General features: G+C 38.4%; 2 protein-coding genes across 2 annotated transcripts; both read right to left on the bottom strand.

Annotated features, from left to right (window-relative positions):
* Positions 1 to 19,484: 19,484 nt before the first annotated feature.
* On the bottom strand, positions 19,485 to 20,561 carry LOC113729195 (polyphenol oxidase, chloroplastic-like). The gene is made up of 2 exons (XM_027253518.1): positions 20,130 to 20,561; positions 19,485 to 20,033 (listed from the first exon to the last, which is right to left on the bottom strand). The coding sequence occupies exons 1-2, from the start codon at positions 20,559 to 20,561 to the stop codon at positions 19,485 to 19,487; spliced, it is 981 nt and encodes a 326-aa protein (XP_027109319.1).
* A 15-nt stretch (positions 20,562 to 20,576) lies between these two features.
* LOC113729194 (polyphenol oxidase, chloroplastic-like) lies at positions 20,577 to 21,239 on the bottom strand. Its single transcript, XM_027253517.1, has one exon. The coding sequence runs from the start codon at positions 21,237 to 21,239 to the stop codon at positions 20,577 to 20,579; it is 663 nt and encodes a 220-aa protein (XP_027109318.1).
* Between the last annotated feature and the right edge of the window lie 3,420 nt (positions 21,240 to 24,659).

The raw sequence follows: 24,659 nt of genomic DNA, 5'->3' as shown, positions 1-24,659 counted from the left end.
CTGAGGAGGCTCAGATGGAGTTACAAAGGGCCCAAGCAGAACTTAGACGGGCCCTAGCAGTGGAGGAGCAGTTGTGGCACCAGAAGGCTAGAGTAAAATGGTTACAGCATGGGGACCAGAACTCTAAGTATTTTCATGTGATAGTAAAGCAGAGGCGGGTGCAGGGAATGATCCATAGGGTTAAGAAGTCTGACGGAGTGTGGGTGGAGGATGATGTTGACATTGCAACCGAGGCGGTTGCATATTTCACTAGTTTGTTCTCGGGTGAAGCAACATCTCAATCGGATGGGTTGCTCAACTTGATCCCGCCGTTGATTACGGAGGAGGACAATTTGATCTTAGAAGAGGTTCCCACCATGGAAGAAATTAGACGAGTGGTATTCTCAATGGATGGGGATAGTGCTGCGGGCCCGGATGGCTTCACAGGGAAGTTTTTCACCTTTGCTTGGGACATCATTGCTCAGGATATCTACAGGGCGGTTGGGAGTTTCTTTTGTGGGGCGGAGTTGCCTCGCTTTATTACCTCTACATCCATAGTGCTAATTCCTAAGGTTCCTAATCCCCAAGATTTCTTGAAGTTTCGACCCATCAGTCTGTGTAATTTTTTCAATAAGGTGATTTCCAGGATCCTGGTGGAACGGATTGCTCCGATTTTACCAAGAATCATCTCTCCCCAACAAACGGGCTTTGTCCAAGGGCGTAGTATCACGGAAAATTATCTGTTGGCCCAGGAGCTAATCTCGGGCATGGGGAAAAAGACAAGGGGAGGAAATGTAGTGCTAAAATTGGACATGACCAAAGCTTATGATCGAATGTCTTGGGTTCATATTACTACGGTTTTGCGGAAGTTTGGGTTTGGGGAAAGGATTATTGACATGGTATGGCGTCTGCTGGCGAACGTTTGGTTCTCAGTGATCATCAACGGGTCGTCACACGGGTTTTTTAAGTCTAGCAGGGGTTTCAGGCAAGGGGATCCTCTGTCTCCTGTATTGTTCGTTATTGGAGCAGAGATGTTATCCAGGGGTTTGAATAACCTTGTTCAACAGAAGGATTTTATGGGGTTTCTGTGACACCCCAACTTTTAAGATGCTATTGTTTTACGGTTTCTTTAGTTCATTTTATTTTAAAACATTATTTTGTTTCAGGGAAGATACTAAAGTTATTTCTTTGGGTTTGATTAAAACCTTATTTTGTTTTAAAAGATTAGAAACCCTAATATTGTAGTAAAAAACTCTAGTTTACTTGTGACTAACCGGTTTTCTTAAATCTTTCGTATTTTAATTGATACCCTAATTTTAATCATTGGAATTGTAAAACCCTCACGTTTTCTTAAAAATGCCCTTTTATTTGGAAATTATTATTTATTCAGGCTCCTCTATCCAATCATTCCACATAAGTGCAAATAAACCTAGAAAGTAGGGTTTCACTCTTCGGTTTTCAAGTTTAGAGCAAAATTAGGGTTTTCACGATTTTTCGCCGGATGAATTTTTGGTACAGAGTACGGATTAAATTTGGAGAGTAAAAGTGACTTTTAAGTGAGAAATAATATGTGATTAGTAGCAATGATATAAGGTTAGTGAATGGGAAGTAAAAACCCTCATACGTGTGTTTTTAAGAAAAACGGCGCGAACCGGCGGGTCCCGCACACTACCGATTGAACGCACCACTTGACCACCACTTTCTTATCACATGAGCATTAATACTTGAGCAAAATATTTCCCCCTCATTGCCAGCTAGCTTGACCGAAAATGTGGACTAAAAAGAGCAAGGAAAAGAAAGAGAAAAATGAAAGGTGGTGGTGGCGACACTTGTCGCCACCCTAGAGTTTCTTGGCCAAGTGATCAACTAGCCTTCTTAAACCAATTTTCTGCCCTTTCCTCTTCATTTTTCCAGCAGCTGGTCAACCAAGAGAGAGAGAGAAAGTGAGAGCAAGAAACAATTCCTTCTTCTTGATTCTAACCAACCAAGTGACAAATTAAATTTCCAAACCGATTAAAGTGCTAATTGTGAGTTGGGAAGCTAGGGGAACCAGAAATTTTCCAAGGAGGTTGATTATCACTCATCCAAGCTTGTCTTTGAGGTATGAAATCTGATCATGGTCTTTGATCTTTTAAATCTTGTGTAAATTAGCTTAGCAACTCAAATTTGGTGGTGAATAATGGATGCTATCATGTTTTGGGGGTTTTCCCCTTTTGGTTATATGAACTAGGGTTGGATGATTTGCTGCCCAACTTGGTGTATGGTTAATATATGTTGTAATTAAGGTTATATAAGGCTGTTTGGTAGTGATTAGAACAAGAAATTTGAGAAAGTTCCATTAGAGACCAAAAGATTCCAGATTTCTGGAAAATTTTTCCCCTTTCTGTCCGTTTTTGTTGCACCATGTTAGAAGCCGAATTGGCCTTAGCTTAAAACATGAAAGTTGTAGGGAATGACATTTTAGAGGTTCCTGAAAAATTTCAGGACAATCGGAGTAGTGTATAATGAGAAAAGTCTAAATTACCCTTGCTGTCCTGTTTCTACCCGAACCTGAGAACTGCGATTATAATTGGTTATTTTGGTTTGGACTGTTTCAGAATTGGTTGTTGAGGCCTTCTGATAGAATTTAGCCCTGTTTCTTAGCTTTCAGCTGGTTTTGGAATTTCTGGATTTGGACTTATGTAGGCTGTTTTATGATGTTTGTACTAGATTACGGTTTGTGAACCTGTTTTGCGATTCTGGTGTAGTATGTTACATTTTTGACGTAGTTACACTCGAAATTTGACTGAGTGGCCTTCTTCAACATTGTATCCTCTTATGTCTTGAATATGTCTGTAAAATTTCGGGTCAAACGGATTAGTGTATCATGAGTTATAGATGAAATACTCAAACCTGTTTTTAACATCAGGTTCTGTGCGTTTTTAGTTTAGCTTCTGTCCGTGACTTTTTCGGTTTTGATCCCGTACGATCTGGGTTTTGACTCCTTCATAAGAAATGTAGATCTTGGTTTTGGCTTCGAAATGGTATAAACTGAATCGAAATCCGAGTTCCGTAGCTCCTGTTATGACCAAAACAAAATCGATCATCAGAACTGCCTTGAATCTGGACAGTTCTGACGAGTACTTTGACACTCAAATTTCGTTCTCTTCTGAGTGGATTCAGGTCTTGGCCAAAACATCAAAGTTTTAGCCTTATGTCTCAGCTTTCTAATGCCTTTGGAATTTACTGATTTGGATTTGTGAGGTGGGAGTTATAGTCCAGCAAACATACCCTGTCCGTTACTCTGGAGTGCAAATTCCTGGAACGATTTTCTGCACTTTCGACCTATTTCTGTTCAGATCCGGATTTAGGTGTCTTCATGAAAATTGTAGCCCTTCCTCTTAGCTTCGTAACGGTACCTCATATACCTTGATCCAACACTCATAGCTTCTATTAGGTTCAAAACAGTTTTGACGGCAAAATGGCTAGGCCGCCATTCCCGTTTCCGTGTGTCGTTTCCGCACTCGTATGTGCCGATTTTGCCGTTTTTCTTGTTTTAGGCATATTAGTAGCCATTTATGATATTTTGTGACGCAATCTTCTATTTCAGACGGTGGTGAGCTACGTGGAGCCGGTGGGGCCTACTAGCTACTATTCGCGGCACAAATTTTGAATTTTGCTCTTTTGTTCGTTGTGTAAGTATTCAGGCCGCTCCTACATGTTAGTTGCTTATGTGTTTCGATATGTATGAAAAGGGTACCTAGACGAGGGTGTACTTTATCACGCTCGATCTAAACCCGAATTTGTGCACATATTTGTATATGACATATGTATGTGAATTATTTTGGAACTAAACCCCTTGAGCTTGTGGCTCGAGGTGACTTTTGAATAAATTTTGTGAAGTTTGTGAGTTTGGGGCCCGATCTCATGACCTAGATGGACTATTCGAGCCGGTTAGGGCTTGGTCGAAGTTAGTCCAACCTGGTTTGAGGTCACCAAGTTTGTGAATCCGGTTCACCGATTATGTGGACCAAGTTTGTGACCCGAGCTTGTGAACCAAGCTCAAGTTTGTGATTTCGTTCGCTCGAGCAAGTTTGTGAGGTGCCTGGCCAGAGAGGGTGATAAGGTGTACGGTGGGTGTACAAGTGAAGTTCTACGGACCATTATTTGAGGTCGACGGAGTGTCGGCAGGAGGTCACACATGGCAAACGATCTGGCTTTGGAGCCACCTGTATCCTTATTATGTGATGTTACTTTTCTGCTTTTGCTGTACTCTTACTATGTAACTGTTGATACGTGAAAATTTACGCTTTTGCCCCTGTTTACTTACTAAGCATATTGCTTACCCCATTCCTTTTGTTTTCCTTAGCAGGGGCCGACGCGGGGACTTTTGTCACACACACTAGTATAGTTAGATGTGCATGTAATAGTTGGACAAGTACGATGTTTGTTTTAGTTTTGGTGGTTTGTAAAAGGACCCTCCATAGGGTCTACCTTCTGCTGGTTGTTATTTTAATGTATTAGAGTGGTTTGACTCGATACTTTTGAGATGTAATTATTGGAGAAGTTGATGTAATATTTGAGATTTATCTCGTACTTTATTTGAGAACTTTAGTGAACGACTGAGTCCTGGCGAGAGCTGGGCAGGCGGCCCGCCGAACCTTCTGGTTCGCCTTAGGGGGAGGTGGGGCTGTCACAGGTGGTATCAGAGCTTAGGCTTCAGATCTCTGTAGTGTATCCTAGGCTAAAGTTTAGGATGCCGGACTGTGGGATTTGATTTGATTTGAAAGTTAAGCAATTGAGGGATAAAACCTATAGCTGCTTCGCGTGGTCTCTGCGCAGAGTGAGCCTGGATGAAGTGGCGAATAAGTATGAAGGACTAAGTGTTCGTTCGAGCATAAGTTATGGATCATAAATGTTATAGGCCTTAAATCTTTCTCATGGTATCTGAGGACTATAGATAGGTACGTCAGGTAGGAATTTCGATTGTAGATAGTTTACTCTTGGGACTGCAGCTCGAGATGTGAATTATCTTATTTCGGATTCTTGTGCCTGAGTACTCCAGAGTTTAGTACTTGAGACTAGCATTTTGAGAACATGAACAGGCTTTGTCTGGCTAGAGTGAGTACAAGATATCAACGGGCACCTTGGGGAGTGGAGTAAGAAACCGGACGATGGTGATTTTTCCTGAGCGTGGGACGATAAGTCGCGTTTCTTTCATTTTGTCCTTGCACTACATGTCATTTACTTGTGGTATGTGAATACCTATATATATAGTACCTGCAGCTCTTGACTTTGTCTAACTTGAAATGTCCCTTGGTGTATAGGATGCATTATATTGTGTATATTTTGGCGTGACTTGTATATATATGGATACATTTTGATCTTTTGATTATTTTGAGTATTCCACCCTTTAGTTCGTTGATTGGAATTTCGAGAACGAAATTCTGTTAAGGAGGGGAGATTGTGACACCCCAACTTTTAAGATGCTATTGTTTTACGGTTTCTTTAGTTCATTTTATTTTAAAACATTATTTTGTTTCAGGGAAGATACTAAAGTTATTTCTTTGGGTTTGATTAAAACCTTATTTTGTTTTAAAAGATTAGAAACCCTAATATTGTAGTCAAAAACTCTAGTTTACTTGTGACTAACCGGTTTTCTTAAATCTTTCGCATTTTAATTGATACCCTAATTTTAATCATTGGAATTGTAAAACCCTCACGTTTCCTTAAAAATGCCCTTTTATTTGGAAATTATTATTTATTCAGGCTCCTCTATCCATTCATTCCACATAAGTGCAAATAAACCTAGAAAGTAGGGTTTCACTCTTCGATTTTCAAGTTTAGAGCAAAATTAGGGTTCTCACGATTTTTCGCCGGATGAATTTTTGGTACAGAGTACGGATTAAATTTGGAGAGTAAAAGTGACTTTTAAGTGAGAAATAATATGTGATTAGTAGCAATGATATAAGGTTAGTGAATGGGAAGTAAAAACCCTCATACGTGTGTTTTTAAGAAAAACGGCGCGAACCGGCGGGTCCCGCACACTACCGATTGAACGCACCACTTGACCACCACTTTCTTATCACATGAGCATTAATACTTGAGCAAAATATTTCCCCCTCATTGCCAGCTAGCTTGACCGAAAATGTGGACTAAAAAGAGCAAGGAAAAGAAAGAGAAAAATGAAAGGTGGTGGTGGCGACACTTGTCGCCACCCTAGAGTTTCTTGGCCAAGTGATCAACTAGCCTTCTTAAACCAATTTTCTGCCCTTTCCTCTTCATTTTTCCAGTAGCTGGTCGACCAAGAGAGAGAGAGAAAGTGAGAGCAAGAAACAATTCCTTCTTCTTGATTCTAACCAACCAAGTGACAAATTAAATTTCCAAACCGATTAAAGTGCTAATTGTGAGTTGGGAAGCTAGGGGAACCAGAAATTTTCCAAGGAGGTTGATTATCACTCATCCAAGCTTGTCTTTGAGGTATGAAATCTGATCATGGTCTTTGATCTTTTAAATCTTGTGTAAATTAGCTTAGCAACTCAAATTTGGTGGTGAATAATGGATGCTATCATGTTTTGGGGGTTTTCCCCTTTTGGTTATATGAACTAGGGTTGGATGATTTGCGGCCCAACTTGGTGTATGGTTAATATATGTTGTAATTAAGGTTATATAAGGCTGTTTGGTAGTGATTAGAACAAGAAATTTGAGAAAGTTCCATTAGAGACCAAAAGATTCCAGATTTCTGGAAAATTTTTCCCCTTTCTGTCCGTTTTTTTTGCACCATGTTAGAAGCCGAATTGGCCTTAGCTTAAAACATGAAAGTTGTAGGGAATGACATTTTAGAGGTTCCTGAAAAATTTCAGGACAATCGGAGTAGTGTATAATGAGAAAAGTCTAAATTACCCTTGCTGTCCTGTTTCTACCCGAACCTGAGAACTGCGATTATAATTGGTTATTTTGGTTTGGACTGTTTCAGAATTGGTTGTTGAGGCCTTCTGATAGAATTTAGCCCTGTTTCTTAGCTTTCAGCTGGTTTTGGAATTTCTGGATTTGGACTTATGTAGGCTGTTTTATGATGTTTGTACTAGATTACGGTTTGTGAACCTGTTTTGCGATTCTGGTGTAGTATGTTACATTTTTATATAATTGGTTATTTTGGTTTGGACTGTTTCAGAATTGGTTGTTGAGGCCTTCTGATAGAATTTAGCCCTGTTTCTTAGCTTTCAGCTGGTTTTGGAATTTCTGGATTTGGACTTATGTAGGCTGTTTTATGATGTTTGTACTAGATTACGGTTTGTGAACCTGTTTTGCGATTCTGGTGTAGTATGTTACATTTTTGACATAGTTACACTCGAAATTTGACTGAGTGGCCTTCTTCAACATTGTAGCCTCTTAAGTCTTGAATATGCCTGTAAAATTTCGGGTCAAACGGATTAGTGTATCATGAGTTATAGATGAAATACTCAAGCCTGTTTTTAACATCAGGTTCTGTGCGTTTTTAGTTTAGCTTCTGTCCGTGACTTTTTCGGTTTTGATCCCGTACGATCTGGGTTTTGACTCCTTCATAAGAAACGTAGATCTTGGTTTTGGCTTCGAAATGGTATAAACTGAATCGAAATCCGAGTTCCGTAGCTCCTGTTATGACCAAAACAAAATTGATCGTCAGAACTGCCTTGAATCTGGACAGTTCTGACGAGTACTTTGACACTCAAATTTCGTTCTCTTCTGAGTGGATTCAGGTCTTGGCCAAAACATCAAAGTTTTAACCTTATGTCTCAGCTTTCTAATGCCTTTGGAATTTACTGATTTGGATTTGTGAGCTGGGAGTTATAGTCCAGCAAACATACCCTGTCCGTTACTCTGGAGTGCAAATTCCTGGAACGATTTTCTGCACTTTCGACCTATTTCTGTTCAGATCCGGATTTAGGTGTCTTCATGAAAATTGTAGCCCTTCCTCTTAGCTTCGCAACGGTACCTCATGTACCTTGATCCGACACTCATAGCTTCGATTAAGTTCAAAACAGTTTTGACGGCAAAATGGCTAGGCCGCCATTCCCGTTTCCGTGTGTCGTTTCCGCACTCGTATGTGCCGATTTTGCCGTTTTTTTTGTTTTAGGCATATTAGTAGCCGTTTATGATATTTTGTGACGCAATCTTCTATTTCAGACGGTGGTGAGCTACGTGGAGCCGGTGGGGCCTACTAGCTACTATTCGCGGCACAAATTTTGAATTTTGCTCTTTTGTTCGTTGTGTAAGTATTCAGGCCGCTCCTACGTGTTAGTTGCTTATGTGTTTCGATATGTATGAAAAGGGTACCTAGGCGAGGGTGTACTTTATCACGCTCGATCTAAACCCGAATTTGTGCACATATTTGTACATGACATATGTATGTGAATTATTTTGGAACTAAACCCCTTGAGCTTGTGGCTCGGGGTGACTTTTGAATAAATTTTGTGAAGTTTGTGAGTTTGGGGCCCGATCTCATGACCTAGATGGACTATTCGAGCCGGTTAGGGCTTGGTCGAAGTTAGTCCAACCTGGTTTGAGGTCACCAAGTTTGTGAATCCGGTTCACCGATTATGTGGACCAAGTTTGTGACCCGAGCTTGTGAACCAAGCTCAAGTTTGTGATTTCGTTCGCTCGAGCAAGTTTGTGAGGTGCCTGGCCAGAGAGGGTGATAAGGTGTACGGTGGGTGTACAAGTGAAGTTCTACGGACCATTATTTGAGGTCGACGGAGTGTCGGCAGGAGGTCACACATGGCAAACGATCTAGCTTTGGAGCCACCTGTATCCTTATTATGTGATGTTACTTTTCTGCTTTTGCTTTACTCTTACTATGTAACTGTTGATACGTGGAAATTTATGCTTTTGCCCCTGTTTACTTACTAAGCATATAGCTTACCCCATTCCTTTTGTTTTCCTTAGCAGGGGCCGACGCGGGGACTTTTGTCACACACACTAGTATAGTTAGATGTGCATGTAATAGTTGGACAAGTACGATGTTTGTTTTAGTTTTGGTGGTTTGTAAAAGGACCCTCCATAGGGTCTACCTTCTGCTGGTTGTTATTTTAATGTATTAGAGTGGTTTGACTCGATACTTTTAAGATATAATTATTGGAGAAGTTGATGTAATATTTGAGATTTATCTCGTACTTTATTTGAGGACTTTAGTGAACGACTGAGTCCTGGCGAGAGCTGGGCAGGCGGCCCGCCGAACCCTCTGGTTCGCCTTAGGGGGAGGTGGGGCTGTCACAGTTTCGGGCCCCACGGGATTGCCCCACAGTCACGCACTTAGCCTTTGCAGACGATGTAATGATATTTACAAATGGGGCTACTGCGGGGTTATCAGGCGTCATGCACATACTAGGGGAATACCAGCAGTCATCGGGGCAACTGGTGAATGCTCAAAAGAGCGGCTATTTAGTTCATCCGTCGTTGCTCCCTAGCTGCAGAAGGGCGATTGAAAGGGTCACGCAGTTCACACATCAGGAATTCCCTTTCCGATATCTTGGTTTTCCCTTATATATTGGACGGTGTAAGACGGTATATTTTGGGGACGTAGCTCAGGTGCTCTTAAACAAAATTCTGACCTGGAAATCGAGGTTCTTGTCCACAGGGGGAAAGTTAACCTTGATTAGGCATGTGCTTCTGTTTGTTCCGGTTCACTTGGTCTCTGCTGCGGTGTTACCTGCGTCGGTTTTCAGATTGGTAGAAAAGGTGTGCGCGAACTTCCTATGGGGTGCCTCGGAGGTAGGCACGAGGTAACACTGGATTGGGTGGTCCCAATTATGTTACCTGGTTGAGGAGGGAGGAGTGGGCCTCAGACGGTTACGTGACATTTATATGGCGTTTTCTTGTAAATTGTGGTGGCAGTTTAGGACCGGGTCATCACTCTGGGCGAGTTTTATGCGTGCTAAATATTGTCGAGACCTCCATCCGTGAGAGGTGGACCTGAGTCGGCAAGCCTCCGGCACATGACGGAGAATGGTAAATGCTAGTAGGCAAGCAGAACTCTCTGTGGGCTGGCAGATTCAGGGGGGTCATGTCATTTTTGGTATGATAACTGGCTTGGGACGGGCGCTTTGTTTCTTAAGGCTACGGTGGCCCCAACCCTCTCCTTTAATGACTTCATCGAAAACGGGAAGTGGAGCTCATGTTTGCTCTCCCTTGCCCTCCCCCCTGACTTAATTCCTTCTGTTGTATCACTTCCGATTCCTTACGGTGCTCGAGCTGATGAGCCTATATGGAGGTTGACTACGTCTGGCGAATTTTCAGTGGCATCGACTTTCGAGGAGGTTCGACAGGCTCGCAGTCCTTCTTTCGTCCATTCTCACCTTTGGCACCCTCGCATCCCATTGAAAATCTCATTTTTCATGCTGCGTTTGGTGTTGGGGAGGTTTCCATTCCCTGATGTTTTGTGTAAAATGGGGTTTCTGATGAGACCATCAAAATGTTGGTACTGCCCGGAGGGAGCAAGCGAGACGGTGGAACATGCATTTTCTGAGGGGCAGGCCGCTAAGGAGGTGTGGACCTATTTTACTAGCATGTGCGGTATTACGTATGGAGGGCCTTCTTTGCGGGCGAGGGTAGTGGCTTGGTGGCTGTCGTCTCCGCGTTCAGCATACAGGCGGCTTATCTTCAGATTGTTGCCGAGTTTCATTTGCTGGCACATTTGGAAGGCGAGGAACGCATCGATGTTTGAAGGGAGCCGGATGCACCCGACAACCATTTGCCAAGCCGTTTCGTCCGATATAAGATTAACGGTGGAGATTCATTTTCATACGAGGCTTGGTTTGCTCTCATTCCCTCAGCTCTACGAGTGGTCGGGTCGCTCAAGCAGCAGAGTTAGCTTTCAGATAGTGCGGTGGATGGCAAGACCAGGTTGTTTAACTCTGAATACGGACGGGTGTTCCAAGGGTAACCCAGGCTGCAGTGGGGGCGGTGGTATTTTACGTGATGCTTCAGGAGGGCCTATACTGGCTTTCTCGGCTTTTTTTGGCATACGATCTAGCTTACACGCGGAAGCCCTCGCAATGCTAACCGGCCTTCGGATGTGTGTGAAGCAGGGGTTTGTAAGAGTAGACCTTCAATCGGATTCTCAGGTGTTAGTGGGGATTATCCAACGTCGTTTCCGGTGTCCGTGGCAGATCCGGACTGAGATAGAGCAAATCTGGGATCTGACAGCGGCCATGGTAAGAGTTTCTCACTGCTACAGGGAAGCCAACCGTGTGGCGGATATTCTGGCCAATGTGGGTGTCTCTCACCCACAGCAAGTCTATATTATGTATGACAGCACTAGCATAATTCCAAAGTTAGCGAAGGGGGAGATCCGTTTAGATAAGCTAGGCATGTCATCTGTTAGAAGGATAGTAAGGGAGGCGGAGCAGCCAGACCGGGTGGGGGACATTCTGTAACTTTGTTATGGTTTTGCTTCATAAGTAATAAAGTATCATTAAAAAAAAAAAAAAAAGATTACATAAGTCTTCACACGGTTTTCAATCTATGTTCACTAATTGGTAAATCAAGTGATGATTTACGTGGGACCCACAAGCTACTTGTTTTCTGGCTTCGGGAAGTGGTTCGTCCTTTTCTCCACTGTTAATAATTAAGTTGTCAAACTATGATGCAATCCAGTAGCTGTTACTGTGCTTGATTTTAAATAGCCGAGAGTTTCTCAAATAAATTATGGACATGGTGATTTGTGTCTTAAATCTTGGGTACACAATTTCCTTGTATTGATTCTGCCGTGATTTATATTTTCCTTTAGACTTGTTTTGGTATATAAGAGGATATACATATATTTTTTATGTTAAGGAAATTAGGGTTTCTTTAATTTAAGTGAACCCTGATAAAGTTAATAAGACATTTAAGTCCTATAAAGTCCATATATTAGACCCATTAAATATAAAATTTTATAAAGTAATTATGGATTTCAAGAAGATTTGGGACTTAAATAATAAAATTGGTTCAATTATGGATATGGACTTTTAGTCCAACAAGTCTTGATCCAATTGACTAGTTTGACTAGTTTTGACCAGAGTTGATCAAAGTTGACTTTGATAAAAAATTTTGTTTGATTTGTATAATTTTAAATTTGAATATTGGTATAATTATATATATTTTGAAATAAATTAATTGAAATAATATGCCACCAAAGTGACCTCTATTATGGAAATTAATTTATTTTAAAATATAACTAGTTGAGTACTTGTAATTTTATTAATATTGATCGGCCCAAAAGAAGGTCAATATTTAATAAAATTATATGTGCACTTGTGGTAATAAATACGTGATAATTATTTAAATTTTTACATGTGATTTATAAATTTGCCCAAAGGAAAATTTATTTTTTAACATGTTATTATTATCAATATTTATTACTACACCAAGATATCACTTATAATTTAATATTTTTTGTCCAAAGACAAAATATTAATGGAACATTGGTATCTTGAGATGGAGTTACCTTTATTTAAATTTATTATTGTTTGGTTTATGTGAGCTTGTTTTAATTATTTAATGTTTTCTGTTCAGTTGCAAATGATCTTACGAATATTACTACCAACATCAATAATATTCCTATGTTGAATGACAGAAATTTCAAGTCCTGAAAAGAAAATCTGTTGATAGTACTTGGAGTAATAGATCTCGACCTTGCGTTAAGGGATGATTTTTCCCCACCTCTTATAGATCAGAGTACCTCTGATGAAAAGAGGGATAAGGAAAGGTGGGAGAGATCAAATCGTTTGTGTATGATGATCATTAAGAAGGCCGTTCCAGAAGCATTCAGAGGAACAATGTCAGAAACAAAAGTAACCGCTAAAGAGTTCGTTCAAGATATTGAAAAAAGGTTTGTCAAGAACGAAAAGACTGAAATTAGTACGCTCTTGATATGCCTAATTTCAATGAAATATAGTGGTAAAGTTAATATCAGAGAGTACATTATGGAAATGTCTCATCTTGCTTCAAAATTAAATGCATTTAAATTGACACTCTCTGAAGAGTTACTAGTGCATTTGATTTTAATATCTCTTCCTACATAGTTTAGCCAGTTTAAGGTGAGTTACAACTGTCAAAAGGAGACTTGGTCTCTAAATGAACTCATCTCGCACTGTGTAGAGGAAGAGGAAAGGTTGAAGTAAGATCAGACAGAAAGTGTCCATCTGGTGTCGACCACTAATAATAAAAGTAAGGGACATAAGAGAAAGAAGGAAAAAGGAGCTGCAGGTATAGCGCCACAAAAGAAACAACAAAAGAAATCAGATGATCAGGGAAAGAATAGTTGTTTCTTCTGAAGGGTATAAAAAAAAATATTGCACCAACCATCACGCTTGGCGTGCTAAGAAATGTATGCTTCTTAATTTGGTTTGTTCTGAGGTTAATTTAACTTCGGTACCTAGACACACATGATGGTTAGATTCTGGTTCTACAACTCACATCAGTGTGTCTATGCAGGGTTGCCTGAATTGCCGAAAGTGTAATGATAATGAAAGATATATCTACGTGGGCGATGGCAAAATAGTTCAAGTTGAGCCAATTGGAGTTTTTAGATTATTGTTAAAGACCGGATTTTATTTGGATCTTAATGAAATATTTGTTATACCATCTTTTCGACGAAATTTGATTTCTATTTCTGCTTTGGACAAATTTGGTTATTTTTGTTCATTTGGAAATAAAAAATTTGAATTGTTTCATGATTCAAAATTGGTTGGTTTTGGTTCTTTAATGCATTACGATAATCTATATTTAATTGATACGATTGTCTCATTTAATGAATCTCTGCATTTGAGTACTAGAGGAGTAAAGAGAAAATTAGCCAATGAGAATTCAGCTGCATTATGGCACAAGAGATTGGGACATATCTCCAAACGGAGAATGAAAAGGTTTGTGTCAAATAAAATTCTCGACTTTACAAATTTTAATGATTGTATTAATTGTATAAATGGAAAACAAACCAATAAAAGGAGATTTGAAACCAATAGGTTCTCAAACGTCTTAGAACTTATACATACAGATATTTGTGGACCATTTCCTACATCTGCTTGGAATGGTCAACAATATTTTATAACATTCATAGATGATTTTTCAAGATATGGCTATATATATCTCATTTCAGAAAAGTCACAGTCACTGGACATGTTTAAAAATTTTAAGGCTGAAGTTGAGAATCAACTAAACAAAAGAATTAAAAGCGTCAGATCTGACCGTGGTGGTGAGTACTATGGTAGATATGACGGTTCAGGTGAACAACGTCCAAGACCATTTGCTAAATACCTAGAGGAATGCGGTATCGTCCCACAGTACACTATGTCGGGTTCACCTGTAAGGATCGAAGACAACCTAAGAGGGGGTGAATTAGGTTGATTAAAAACCTAATTAAGTTATGGGCACTTTTTGCTCAATATGAAATTTACCCTCTTTTCTAAGTGATCACATAATGAATCAATTAATGAATGAACAAAATCACTTGAGAGAAGTAGAAGAGATAAACAATGTAAAGATCATAATCATAACAATAAGTAAATAAAAAGGAAAGAATTGCAAATCAATTAACTACCCAACTCCTCTTGAGCTTGTAGATTTATTCAAACAAGTTTTTTCAAGTTGATGAATTACAATCACTCTTGTGTACAAAGGAAGGTTCACTTCCTCCTTGCCCCGAACTCCACTCGGTCAAATTAGGAAATTTTACTATCCCTCAAGGCAACCCTCACAGAGCTACACTCATGAAGTATACACTCACAAATGAAAAGTTTACAATGAATCTCACACCACTAAGACTACAAATCTTCCTTGGAGAGTGTTTTCTCACTAAAACTACTCTAGATCTTTTGTATCTTCAGTGTGCAAAAGTTATTTGAAGATTCTGACCATACTCTACTTATAGGAGACCAACAAAGTGCTTCATTAATGCTTCCAACGGATAAAAAGTAGCTGAACAGTCAACTAGGCATTGAAGTATCGGACGTCCGGTACTCCTGTCTTTTATATCTGACAGCAGGCAGTGAGTTTGAGAAATTTTCTTCAATTCTATCGGACGTCCGGTGCAAGCTCTTTGTGCGTCCGACAGCAAACAAAGAGATTTGAGAAATCATCTTGTTTCTATCGGATGTCCGGTGGAGACATATTCAGCGTCCGATAGTTTCGTCGACTTTGAAGGATCCTATCGGACGTCCGATGTTTGCGTCCGATCGAGGTTAGTGATCCAGGGGGAATCTCTTATTTCCTTCGGACGTCCGGTGGTGGAGTTCTTCATGCGTCCGAAGTTACGCAATGATTATCGGACGTTCGATCCAAGCGTCTGACAGCTTTCAGCAGCCTTTGTCCTTTTCAATTGCACTTGATCTTTGAATCTGATTTTCTTCACAACTGAAAATATTTCTTGAAGAGATATTAGTATTATCCATTGTTTTGTAAACATCAAAAGTTAGGGACCAAGGTCAACATCACCCACTATAAATAGTATAGCTGAAAGACGAAATAGAACGCTTAAAGACATGGTAAGGAGTATGATATATCATTTTACCTTACCAGAGTCACTCTGTGGAGAAGCACTTAAGACTGCAGCATATATTCTTAACAGAGTTCCAACTAAAGCAACTATCAAAATCCCTTATGAGCTTTGGACAGGGAAAAAGTCCAGTTTAAAGCATTTACATATTTGGGGATGTCCAGTTGAGGCAAGGCCTTATAAGCCAAATGAAAAGAAACTGCATTCAAGAACGATTAGTTGTTATTTTATTGGATACTCTGAAAAATTCAGAGGTTACAAGTTTTATGATCTCACAACTAAATCAATTTTTGAGACAGGAAATGCCCAATTCTTTGAGAATGTCGAGTTTGGGGGAGAAAATACAGTAAGGGATATTATCTTTAAAGAGAAATATATTAATATTCCTATAGGTGTCATTGATCTTGTTCAGGATCCTATTCCTGAACAAGATCATGACATGACAAATCAAGACAATGTCGAAGAACAAACTGTTATAGAAGAACAAACTCTCCCTCTCCAAGAACCAATGCCATTAAGAAAATCTAGTAGAGAAAGGAGAAGTGCAGTGCCAGATGATTACATTGTTTTTCTCCAAGAACATGAGGATGACTTTGGATGATGGAAGATGATCCAATCAACTTCCGTCAAACCATAGAAAGTTCAAATTCTCAAAAGTAGATCGATGCCATGAAGAGGAGATTAAATCCATGAAAGACAATGATGTTTGGGATCTTGTCTCATTGTCAGAAGGTGCGAAACCTATTGGTTGTAAATGGATATTTAAAATCAAGAGAGATTCGAAAGGCAATGTGGAAAGATACAAAGCTCGTCTTGTCGCTAAGAGATTTACATAAAAAGAAGGTATCGACAATAAAGAAACCTTCTCTTCGGTCTCTTCAAAGGACTCTTTTAGAATTATCATGGCACTAGTGACGCATTTCGATCTTGAGTTACATTAGATGGATGTAAAGACAGCGTTTCTCAATGGTAACATTGATGAGACGATTTATATAGTGCAACCAGAAAACTTTGTATCAAGAGATCCAAAAAATATGATTTGCAAACTTAAAAAATCCATCTATGGGCTCAAACAAGTATCTCGACAATGGTATTTCAAATTTCATCAAGTGATCATCTCATTTGGTTTTGAGATGAATTTAGTAGATGGTTGCATATACCATAAGTTCTGTGGGAGCAAGTATATTTTTCTGGTATTATATGTTGATGACATTTTGCTTGCCAGCAACGACATTAGTCTATTGCATGAAACCAAGAAATTTCTGACTAAGAATTTTTAGATGAAAGATCTTGGTGATGCATCTTTTGTGTTAGGTATACGAATACACCGAGATCGATCTCGAGATATTTTAGGACTATCACAAAAGGGATATATCGAAAAGGTTCTCAAAAGATATGGCGTGCAAAATTGTAAACCAAGTGACACTCCCGTGGCTAAAGGAGACAAATTTAGTTTTGAGCAGTGTCCTAAGAATGCTTTTGAGGAAAAAGAGATGCAAAAGATTCCTTATGCTTCAGCAGTAGGGAGTCTAATGTATGCTCAAGTATGTACGCGTTCAGATATTGCGTACATTACTGGAATGTGGGTAGATATTTAAGTAATCCAGGATTAGATCATTGGAAAGCAACCAAACGGGTCTTACGGTATTTACAGAAAACAAAAGATTACATGCTCACGTATCGGAAGTCAGATGAGTTAGAGATCGTTGGGTATACTGATTCCGATTATGTTGGATGCCAAGATACTATGAAGTCAATGTTAGGTTATGTGTACTTGTTGGCTGGAGGTGCTATATCCTGGAAGAGTGCTAAACAGTCTCTCATAGCATCTTCCACTATGGCTGCAGAGTTTATAGCTTGTTATGAGGCATCCAACCAAGGAATTTGGCTACGAAATTTTGTCACAGGATTACGTGTAGTGGATAGCATTGAAAGACCACTCAAATTATTTTGTGACAACAAGTCAGCAGTTCTATATTCCAATAATAACAGGAGCTCGACGAAATCTAAACATATAGATATCAAGTTCCTGTCTGTTAAAGAAAGAGTACAGAGTGGACAGTTATCGATAGAGCATATCAGGACAAACTCCATGGTTGCGGATCCGCTTACTAAGAGATTACCACCCAAAATATTTCATGAGCATACTGCTCGTATGGGTGTCATATTAATAAATGATGTACAGTTTTAGTGGGAGTTTGATATTTTAAATGCTCTTATGATACGTTTCGGTTATTAATGATCTAAGGATATTTTATGCATAAATAAAGTTTGGATTTATTTATACTCTGACTTTGGTATGGTTTGATCTCATAAAATTTTAAGGTGGACCAGTTGAAAATAGGCATGTTTTGATCACATTACATGAAATTTTCATGCTATACATCTACATCATGATTCATGCCATTCAATTGCATCGATATATGTGACCATTGATGGGTCGAGTTACGAAATTGTAACAAAGACCACTTTGATCCTATATTGGTGTAATTGATGGACCGAATTGGTTACAGATACATTGTGATAATGATAGTAAAGTTAAGTTCATACGATTAATTGCAAAACATAATTATAAGGTTACACATATAGTCCAAGTGGGAGATTGTTGGATCCTTAATCCAACATTGGACTTATATGTGAATAATTACGGGTTGCAAGCTGTCAAATAAAGTTAAGTCCAATTAAAGTGATCAAATATGATTTGGACTTAATGTATCTAATAGGATGTGGGCCTTTAATGTGTAGAAACTTGAGGGCTCCTATTTCTATGAAGGGCTGAAATAGGGTTTCAAAAGGTAACAAGAATGTTACTTATAAATAGGGTTATGGTCCCCAAGTCACACGATATCTTCTTGTCGTATTTTCTAGTACCACAATATACAACCCTTTCCTGATATCCCATCGTTAGGAAAGATACCAGAGAGATACTAAAGGCCTCTCTCAAGGATTGGTAAATACGTGTTGACCTGGAAGGCCACCCCAAAATCTCTAGGGATTCAAGCACCAGTTTGTCAACATGAATCAAGGTATGCTTCCGCAATTTTGTATTAATTATTTCTCAATAATCGCCATAAAGATCTTGGGATTTCATAGGTGATAGTTTTCACCAAAGGTTAAATATAAATAACCGCCCTAACAGGGTGCAAATACTGCATTCTTCTTTTCTTTCCCTCGCTGCCTTTCGGGGTTTATTTAGGCAGGTATATCACAATTCACAATCCCCATGCAGGTTTATTTAGGTAGACACATCACAGTACTCCTCATGCATGATCCGGTAAGATGAGATGGCTTTCCGAACCATATCAAAAGGAAAATAAAGGTGGATTCAAGGCCCTAATTGGTTGAGGGAGGACACAGAAATCACAACATCTGAAACAAAAAACAGCATGCAAGACACACATATAGGGGTTAAAAAATTCCCCACCCCCTCCCCGTTGCATTTTAATTCCCCCGGCTCCCACTCCCGCCCCCGTCCTGCCCGCTTCCCCCGCGATGTTAAAAAATTTTATTATATAATTTCATTATAATTAAATTTGAACAAATAATCAAGTACTAAAATATCAATACATCACCAAATTATTATTCATTGTAATTTATAAAAATAATTAAACAAAGGTTATTTGAATACAATTTAATATGATAAAACAAAAATAACTAAAATAATCAAGTTTTCACATTTGATACAAATACAATCACTAAATTATTATTGTGTTTTTTTTAGAAAAAAGTGTTATTGTATTAAGTGTAGTTAGGAATTTAACATAAATGTATTAATAAATTTGGTATAAATAATTAATAATTTTTTTAATAGACATGTATCATTAGTAGTATAATTGATAATATCATTATATATATATATACAATTATGTACATATATATATTCAAACGGAACGGGGGGAAAAAATTCTCCCCCGCCCCACCCCTCACCCCAATGACTCCCGCGGGGCGGGTGCCCGTGTCCGTTGCCATCCTTACAAACATATATGAAGCACACCATTAAATTTTTTTTTTAATCTCATGCAGACACCTTGGTGTTATCATACTTGATCTTGACTCCCGAGATGGTAATAGTGCTACTCTTGGGGACCAAAGTAACCAAGACGCTCTCAAACTCATCCGCTCCCAATTCCTGCAAAACTTCAGATATTGCATAACTCTTAGTAGTAGTAGAAATCATGGAATGTCCATGAGGCACGTTGGTGAAGCTCCCCAGCAGCTCAGTCTTCTCCGGCCCGCTCTCGTCCGGAGTATCTTCATTGATGTACACATCAAACTTGACAAACTCTCCAATATTGTACTGGATCCCAGATATCTCCAGAACTTCCTCTGCCTTCTGCTTCTCCGTCTTGGTACTCTTCTTCTTTGGCCTCTTCACTAGAACAGTTATAGCTTTCTCCAGGGTCGTTGGAAACACTTGACTTGGAGTAGGAGCTGTTGGTAATGCGATAGCCGTCCTACGCGGGCTTGGCTTACTATTCAGCCAGGGGATATCCACAGTTTGATAAGTATATCCAAGAACTGAGGTGTCCAAACAGTCTTTCACATAAACCTTTACAGGCTTTGCCTATTCGTTGTAGAAATAGAAACTGGAGTTTAACCAGTCTGAATCAGTTAAGTTCAGGCCTCCTAAAGAGTTCCAAAGAGACCAGATTCTATCAACGTTGGCATGATGACAATAAAAGGTTGGGTCTCTTCCCGCTGAGTCGAAGGAGCCCATGTCCTCGCCATGAGATTCATTAGGGTCGCCAGTCCAAACGTGCACATTCGTATGAGGACTAGTTTCAATTGAACCGGCTCCGGGATCAGATGTTTCACCAGCACGAAACGCTTTTTTGAAAAAACTCAATGGAGTTGTGGACTGAGTAACCATTTGCTTGTACATGAGGTAGAGATTGTTTCTTATCACTGTTGTGGTACTATCCTTTGAATCAGTGCCTTCGTAGGACAGATCAAGAACTGTATTTAGGTGAGAGGGATTGCGTAAGCTATCATAGAGTGGGGATGAGGAGTCTTTGAAAATGACTGGCAGAAACATCCCAGGTGGATTATCCCAGTTCCAAAAGGGAAGTGCAAAAGTATCGTTATCGACCATGTTTTGGCATATCTTCTAGACGAAATACAAGTACCATCTGTGAAAGGGAAAGAAGAGCCATGAGTTGTGAACATCCAATAGAAGTTTAGAATCTGCATAGCCATCTTGATAGTATCCACCGTTACAATATGCACAATGCACATTTGCTTGTGCAGTGAAACTACGTGGATCATCCGAACTTAGATTCCTCATTTTCTCTATGGCCGTCTTGTACTTTTTCAAATAAGTCGAGTCGACTAGTTGCACCGCAGGTCTAGTGGCGATGACAGAAGGAGCAGTAGGAACAAAATCAGTGATATCCGCGGCCATGACCGAGGGTGGACAACAGTCGATTTCTTTTTTGTCGGGGTCAGTGGCATCGTGACAGGCTATGAATGTTGGAGATAGTGGTGCTGCAAAGGCTGATGGATTAGCACCAGAAGTGAAGGCACCATAGAGCCCTCCTCCAATGCCAAGTAGCACATTTCTTCTATCAAGCTTCAGTAAAGAAGTTTCTCCATTTTTGGAGCCGGCAATGTCATGATCACTGGAGTTTTCGTCACCTTTTGTGGCATTGCATGTAAGTTTTGGGCCTGTTTTACGATTTGGGTGAGTGGGTTTTGCAAGTGAGATGAAATGTGCTATGGAGGAGGAATTGGCAAGGTTGGAGGAGAGAGTTGGCATGGTAAGAGAAGCCATGACCTAGATATTGAGCAAGTTATGCCGTGTGTACTATGCATGCTGTGCTGCCTCAACCTATGCTTTATATAGTGGACTTGAGCTTGGTAGCTTGATCAGATTAAGGTAGAAACCTATCATATCTAACTGGTTGATTGATGAAACCAAGCTTTAAGGTTTATAAATTGTTGGGTTTTTAGGGTTATACGATTTTCTATTCACGAGAAGGTTGGCAATTAAAAATCGAATTACATCTTAAGCGTGAATATATAGTACCATTGTTAATTTGCTCTTTTGTACGCTGGTTGTTGTGTCGCATCCAGGGCCCTATGTCTTGTTGCATTTTTATAATGGCTGTTTACATATGGGACATGGAATAGTGGGATCACTACTAGGTATATTGGGGAGGAATCAATTGGGTCAGTTGATGACATTGAGGCAGAAACCTAGTAGCCTAGTACTGTATTTGGCTGGCGTCATGGCAATACCCCCTGCCTAGAGTATCCAAACAATGTCCAAAATGAAAGTGATTTCTACTCGGAATATATTGGAAATTAGTTAAATTTTTAGATTTAAATCTTAACAACAACATATAATCTACAAGTTGTTGTGCCATGTTTGATAGGTTTTTGGCTTGTAATTTGATTTTTAGTTTGACAGGTTTTTATCTTCTGTAACAAGTATATTTGTAGGGCAACTTCTATATAAACTCTCATCAATGTTGATAATGTTGGTACACCATGAATAAAAGTACTTTTTTTCTAAAATTTATAAGAATACCCTTCCACTCAAAATAGTTAGGAAAAAAAATTGTGATGTCACTATCTGTTATACAAGTCATAATGAAATATTTGTTTATTTTTTAAATTTTTATATATATAATCAATATTTAGATGTTAGATTAGAATAAAATTTGCACAAAATTGACTTCATTTCAAATATTTCAATCTTAATATTTGTTGAATTCCACCATACATACATAAGTACACACGTATATGTATGTATATATATGTATAGACACACACACACACACATATATATATATATTTCAAAATCTTGAATAATTAGCGACATAAATCATAAATTAAACGAAATCAGACATTCATATTCTCTATCTATCGTACTTTTGCTGTTTATCTGAAATTCATGTAAATTCTTATATACCCACTTGTTCATGGGAAAGGTGTCTAGAATCGGACCAGATCTTATACATGAACAATTTCTAATTTTGCTAAAAAAAATTCCAGCGAATTATTCTTAACTAGATTGCTCCTTTGTACTATATGGAGTTAAAAAAAATAAGCACCTTTCAACCTCAACGGTTTCAGCTTTGCGGGATCCCATTTAACTGTTGATTAGTTCCCATACTCATTAATTGGCTTCAAATTCTCTGTTCCCAAAGTAGTCTTTGTCCTTTCTATCCTTTATTTGTACAGCTGCCACGTGTCTCTAGGCTTTTGTTACTCAAGTTTACTCAAGTTAGCCTTTTGATAATAATCGGTTGACAAGTTTACTTAAAATCAATTAAAGCCTCATTAATGGCTTCGAATCATCTATCACCAAAGTAGTCTCTGTCTCCTCTGTCCCTTATTTGTATAGCTGCCACGTGTCTCTAGTATTTTGTTAACCCAAACTCAAATAAATCAATAATAATCAGTTTACAAGTTTACTCAAAATTAATTAAAACAGACAACTCAAAACTTTTTTTAATTTTCTTTTTAACCAAAAAGAGTCTTGTTGATTTGGGGTAAAAAATAAAGAAGAGTTTTAGTTGATTTCTATGTTTATGATCAACAAGACTCTTTTTTGTTAAAAAAAAAAAAGTTTTGAGTTATCTGTTTTAACTGATTTTGAGTAAACTTGTAAACCGATTATTATCGATTTATTTGAATTTGGGTTAACAAAAGGCTAGGGACACATGGTAACTGTGCAAATAAGGGATAGAGGGGACATAGACTATTTTGGGGATAGAAGATTCGAAGTCCTCATTAATACTTTGGCGCTTTATCCCAACATTACATGCACTTAAAACAGAAAAAAACTTGTCTCGTTCATATAGTCAACTCAATGGTGCCAGAAAGGGGGTTGAAAACTCCATAACATGATTGTAATTGGACTTCTTATATTTCAGAACACTTTTTTTTATGATTTTCCCTAAACAAATTCTATTTTTTTCAAATAATGAGAAAAAACAAACAAACTCTCTTACGCTTCATTTGGATTGAGAGATTTCATGAATGATTTGAAATTATCTTAAATCGCTCTAGTTGTTTAAATTATTTAAGATGCATTTGAACTTGTGAATCACAAATTATTATAGTGTTTAAAATGTATTTCGATAATTGATTTATTATACATTCAAATGATTTTTAAATATTTTAAACAACAACAGCGATTCGATGAATTTTAAATCTTTCATCAAATTCTTCAGTCCAAACTAAATAATACATTTGTACAGTTTCTCTGAGGTATAGGCATAGGGTGTGCATTAGGGAATTTTCCAAAGCTATAGCTTCGGTTGCTATTCTCTTATCAATAAAATATGGACTTAAAAACAAAAAGGGAACAAAATTGCACTTCAGAAGAATGCTGGAAAATACTCTCCCTTTGATCATGAATGTAATTAGTTTTTTTCTTTTTTTTTTGGGTTGGGAAGGGGAGAGGGCAAAAGGTCATCTCTTCATTTAGCTTACTATTGTACATACCTTAAGGGCCTCAAGAGGAAAATTCCATAACACGAGTTCTAAAACTGCAAATGAGTTGAATTGAATCGAATTTTGATCTAATTAAGTCGAGTTGAGTTTCGACTTAATTTTATCAAATTTAAACTTGATCTCGAGCTTGACGAACTCTCAATTTAAATTTTAAACTCAAATTCGAGCCAAGTCCAGCTCGAACTTGAGTTTTAAAAAAAATAATTATTTTATTTTTTAAAAAATAAATAAAATAGTAATTTTTTTAAACAAATAATAAAATATTATGAAATATATGTAATTTCACTATATATAAGTATATAATCGAGTCAACTTGTGAGTTAACAAAACTTGCGTTTGAATTCAGTTTGGTTAGCTCAAGTTCAAATTGAAATTGGTGTTAAACGAGTTTAAATTGAATTTTGACTCGACCTATTCGCGAATAGCTAGGTTTGTATGCAGCTCAAATGAGCTGTCATTAGCTCTCAACGCTAACGAACGGAAAAAGTTAGGCAATCAAAAAACATTTGCAATTGTTCTTGAAAAGATGATTAATTCATACTGCAGGGTTACTTTTTCTTTCTGACAAGCTGTCAAGTAAAAAGTACTTTTTCTTTCTAGTTAGCCGATAACTCTTTATTTTTCTTTTGGAGACTATCCCATAACTATTTTTTTTCCACTTGTCACTGAATCAAAATAAATGCTACTCCATACAATTATATGCAAGTTGAGCAGCAGAATAGTGGAA

Source organism: Coffea arabica, chromosome 2e (genome assembly GCF_036785885.1).
Source record: "Coffea arabica cultivar ET-39 chromosome 2e, Coffea Arabica ET-39 HiFi, whole genome shotgun sequence".
Classification (NCBI taxonomy): Eukaryota; Viridiplantae; Streptophyta; class Magnoliopsida; order Gentianales; family Rubiaceae; genus Coffea; species Coffea arabica.
This window is presented reverse-complemented; position numbering and strand designations above follow the sequence as displayed.

Excerpts from the sequence above, each read along its gene's own strand:
- LOC113729195 (XM_027253518.1), bottom strand. The coding sequence starts at position 20,561 with ATGGTCGATAACGATACTTTTGCACTTCCCTTTTGGAACTGGGATAAT. Across the intron at positions 20,034-20,129 it reads TTTATTGTCATCATGCCAAC|GCAAAGCCTGTAAAGGTTTA; the intron begins GTTGATAGAATC and ends TACAACGAATAG.
- LOC113729194 (XM_027253517.1), bottom strand. The coding sequence starts at position 21,239 with ATGGCTTCTCTTACCATGCCAACTCTCTCCTCCAACCTTGCCAATTCC.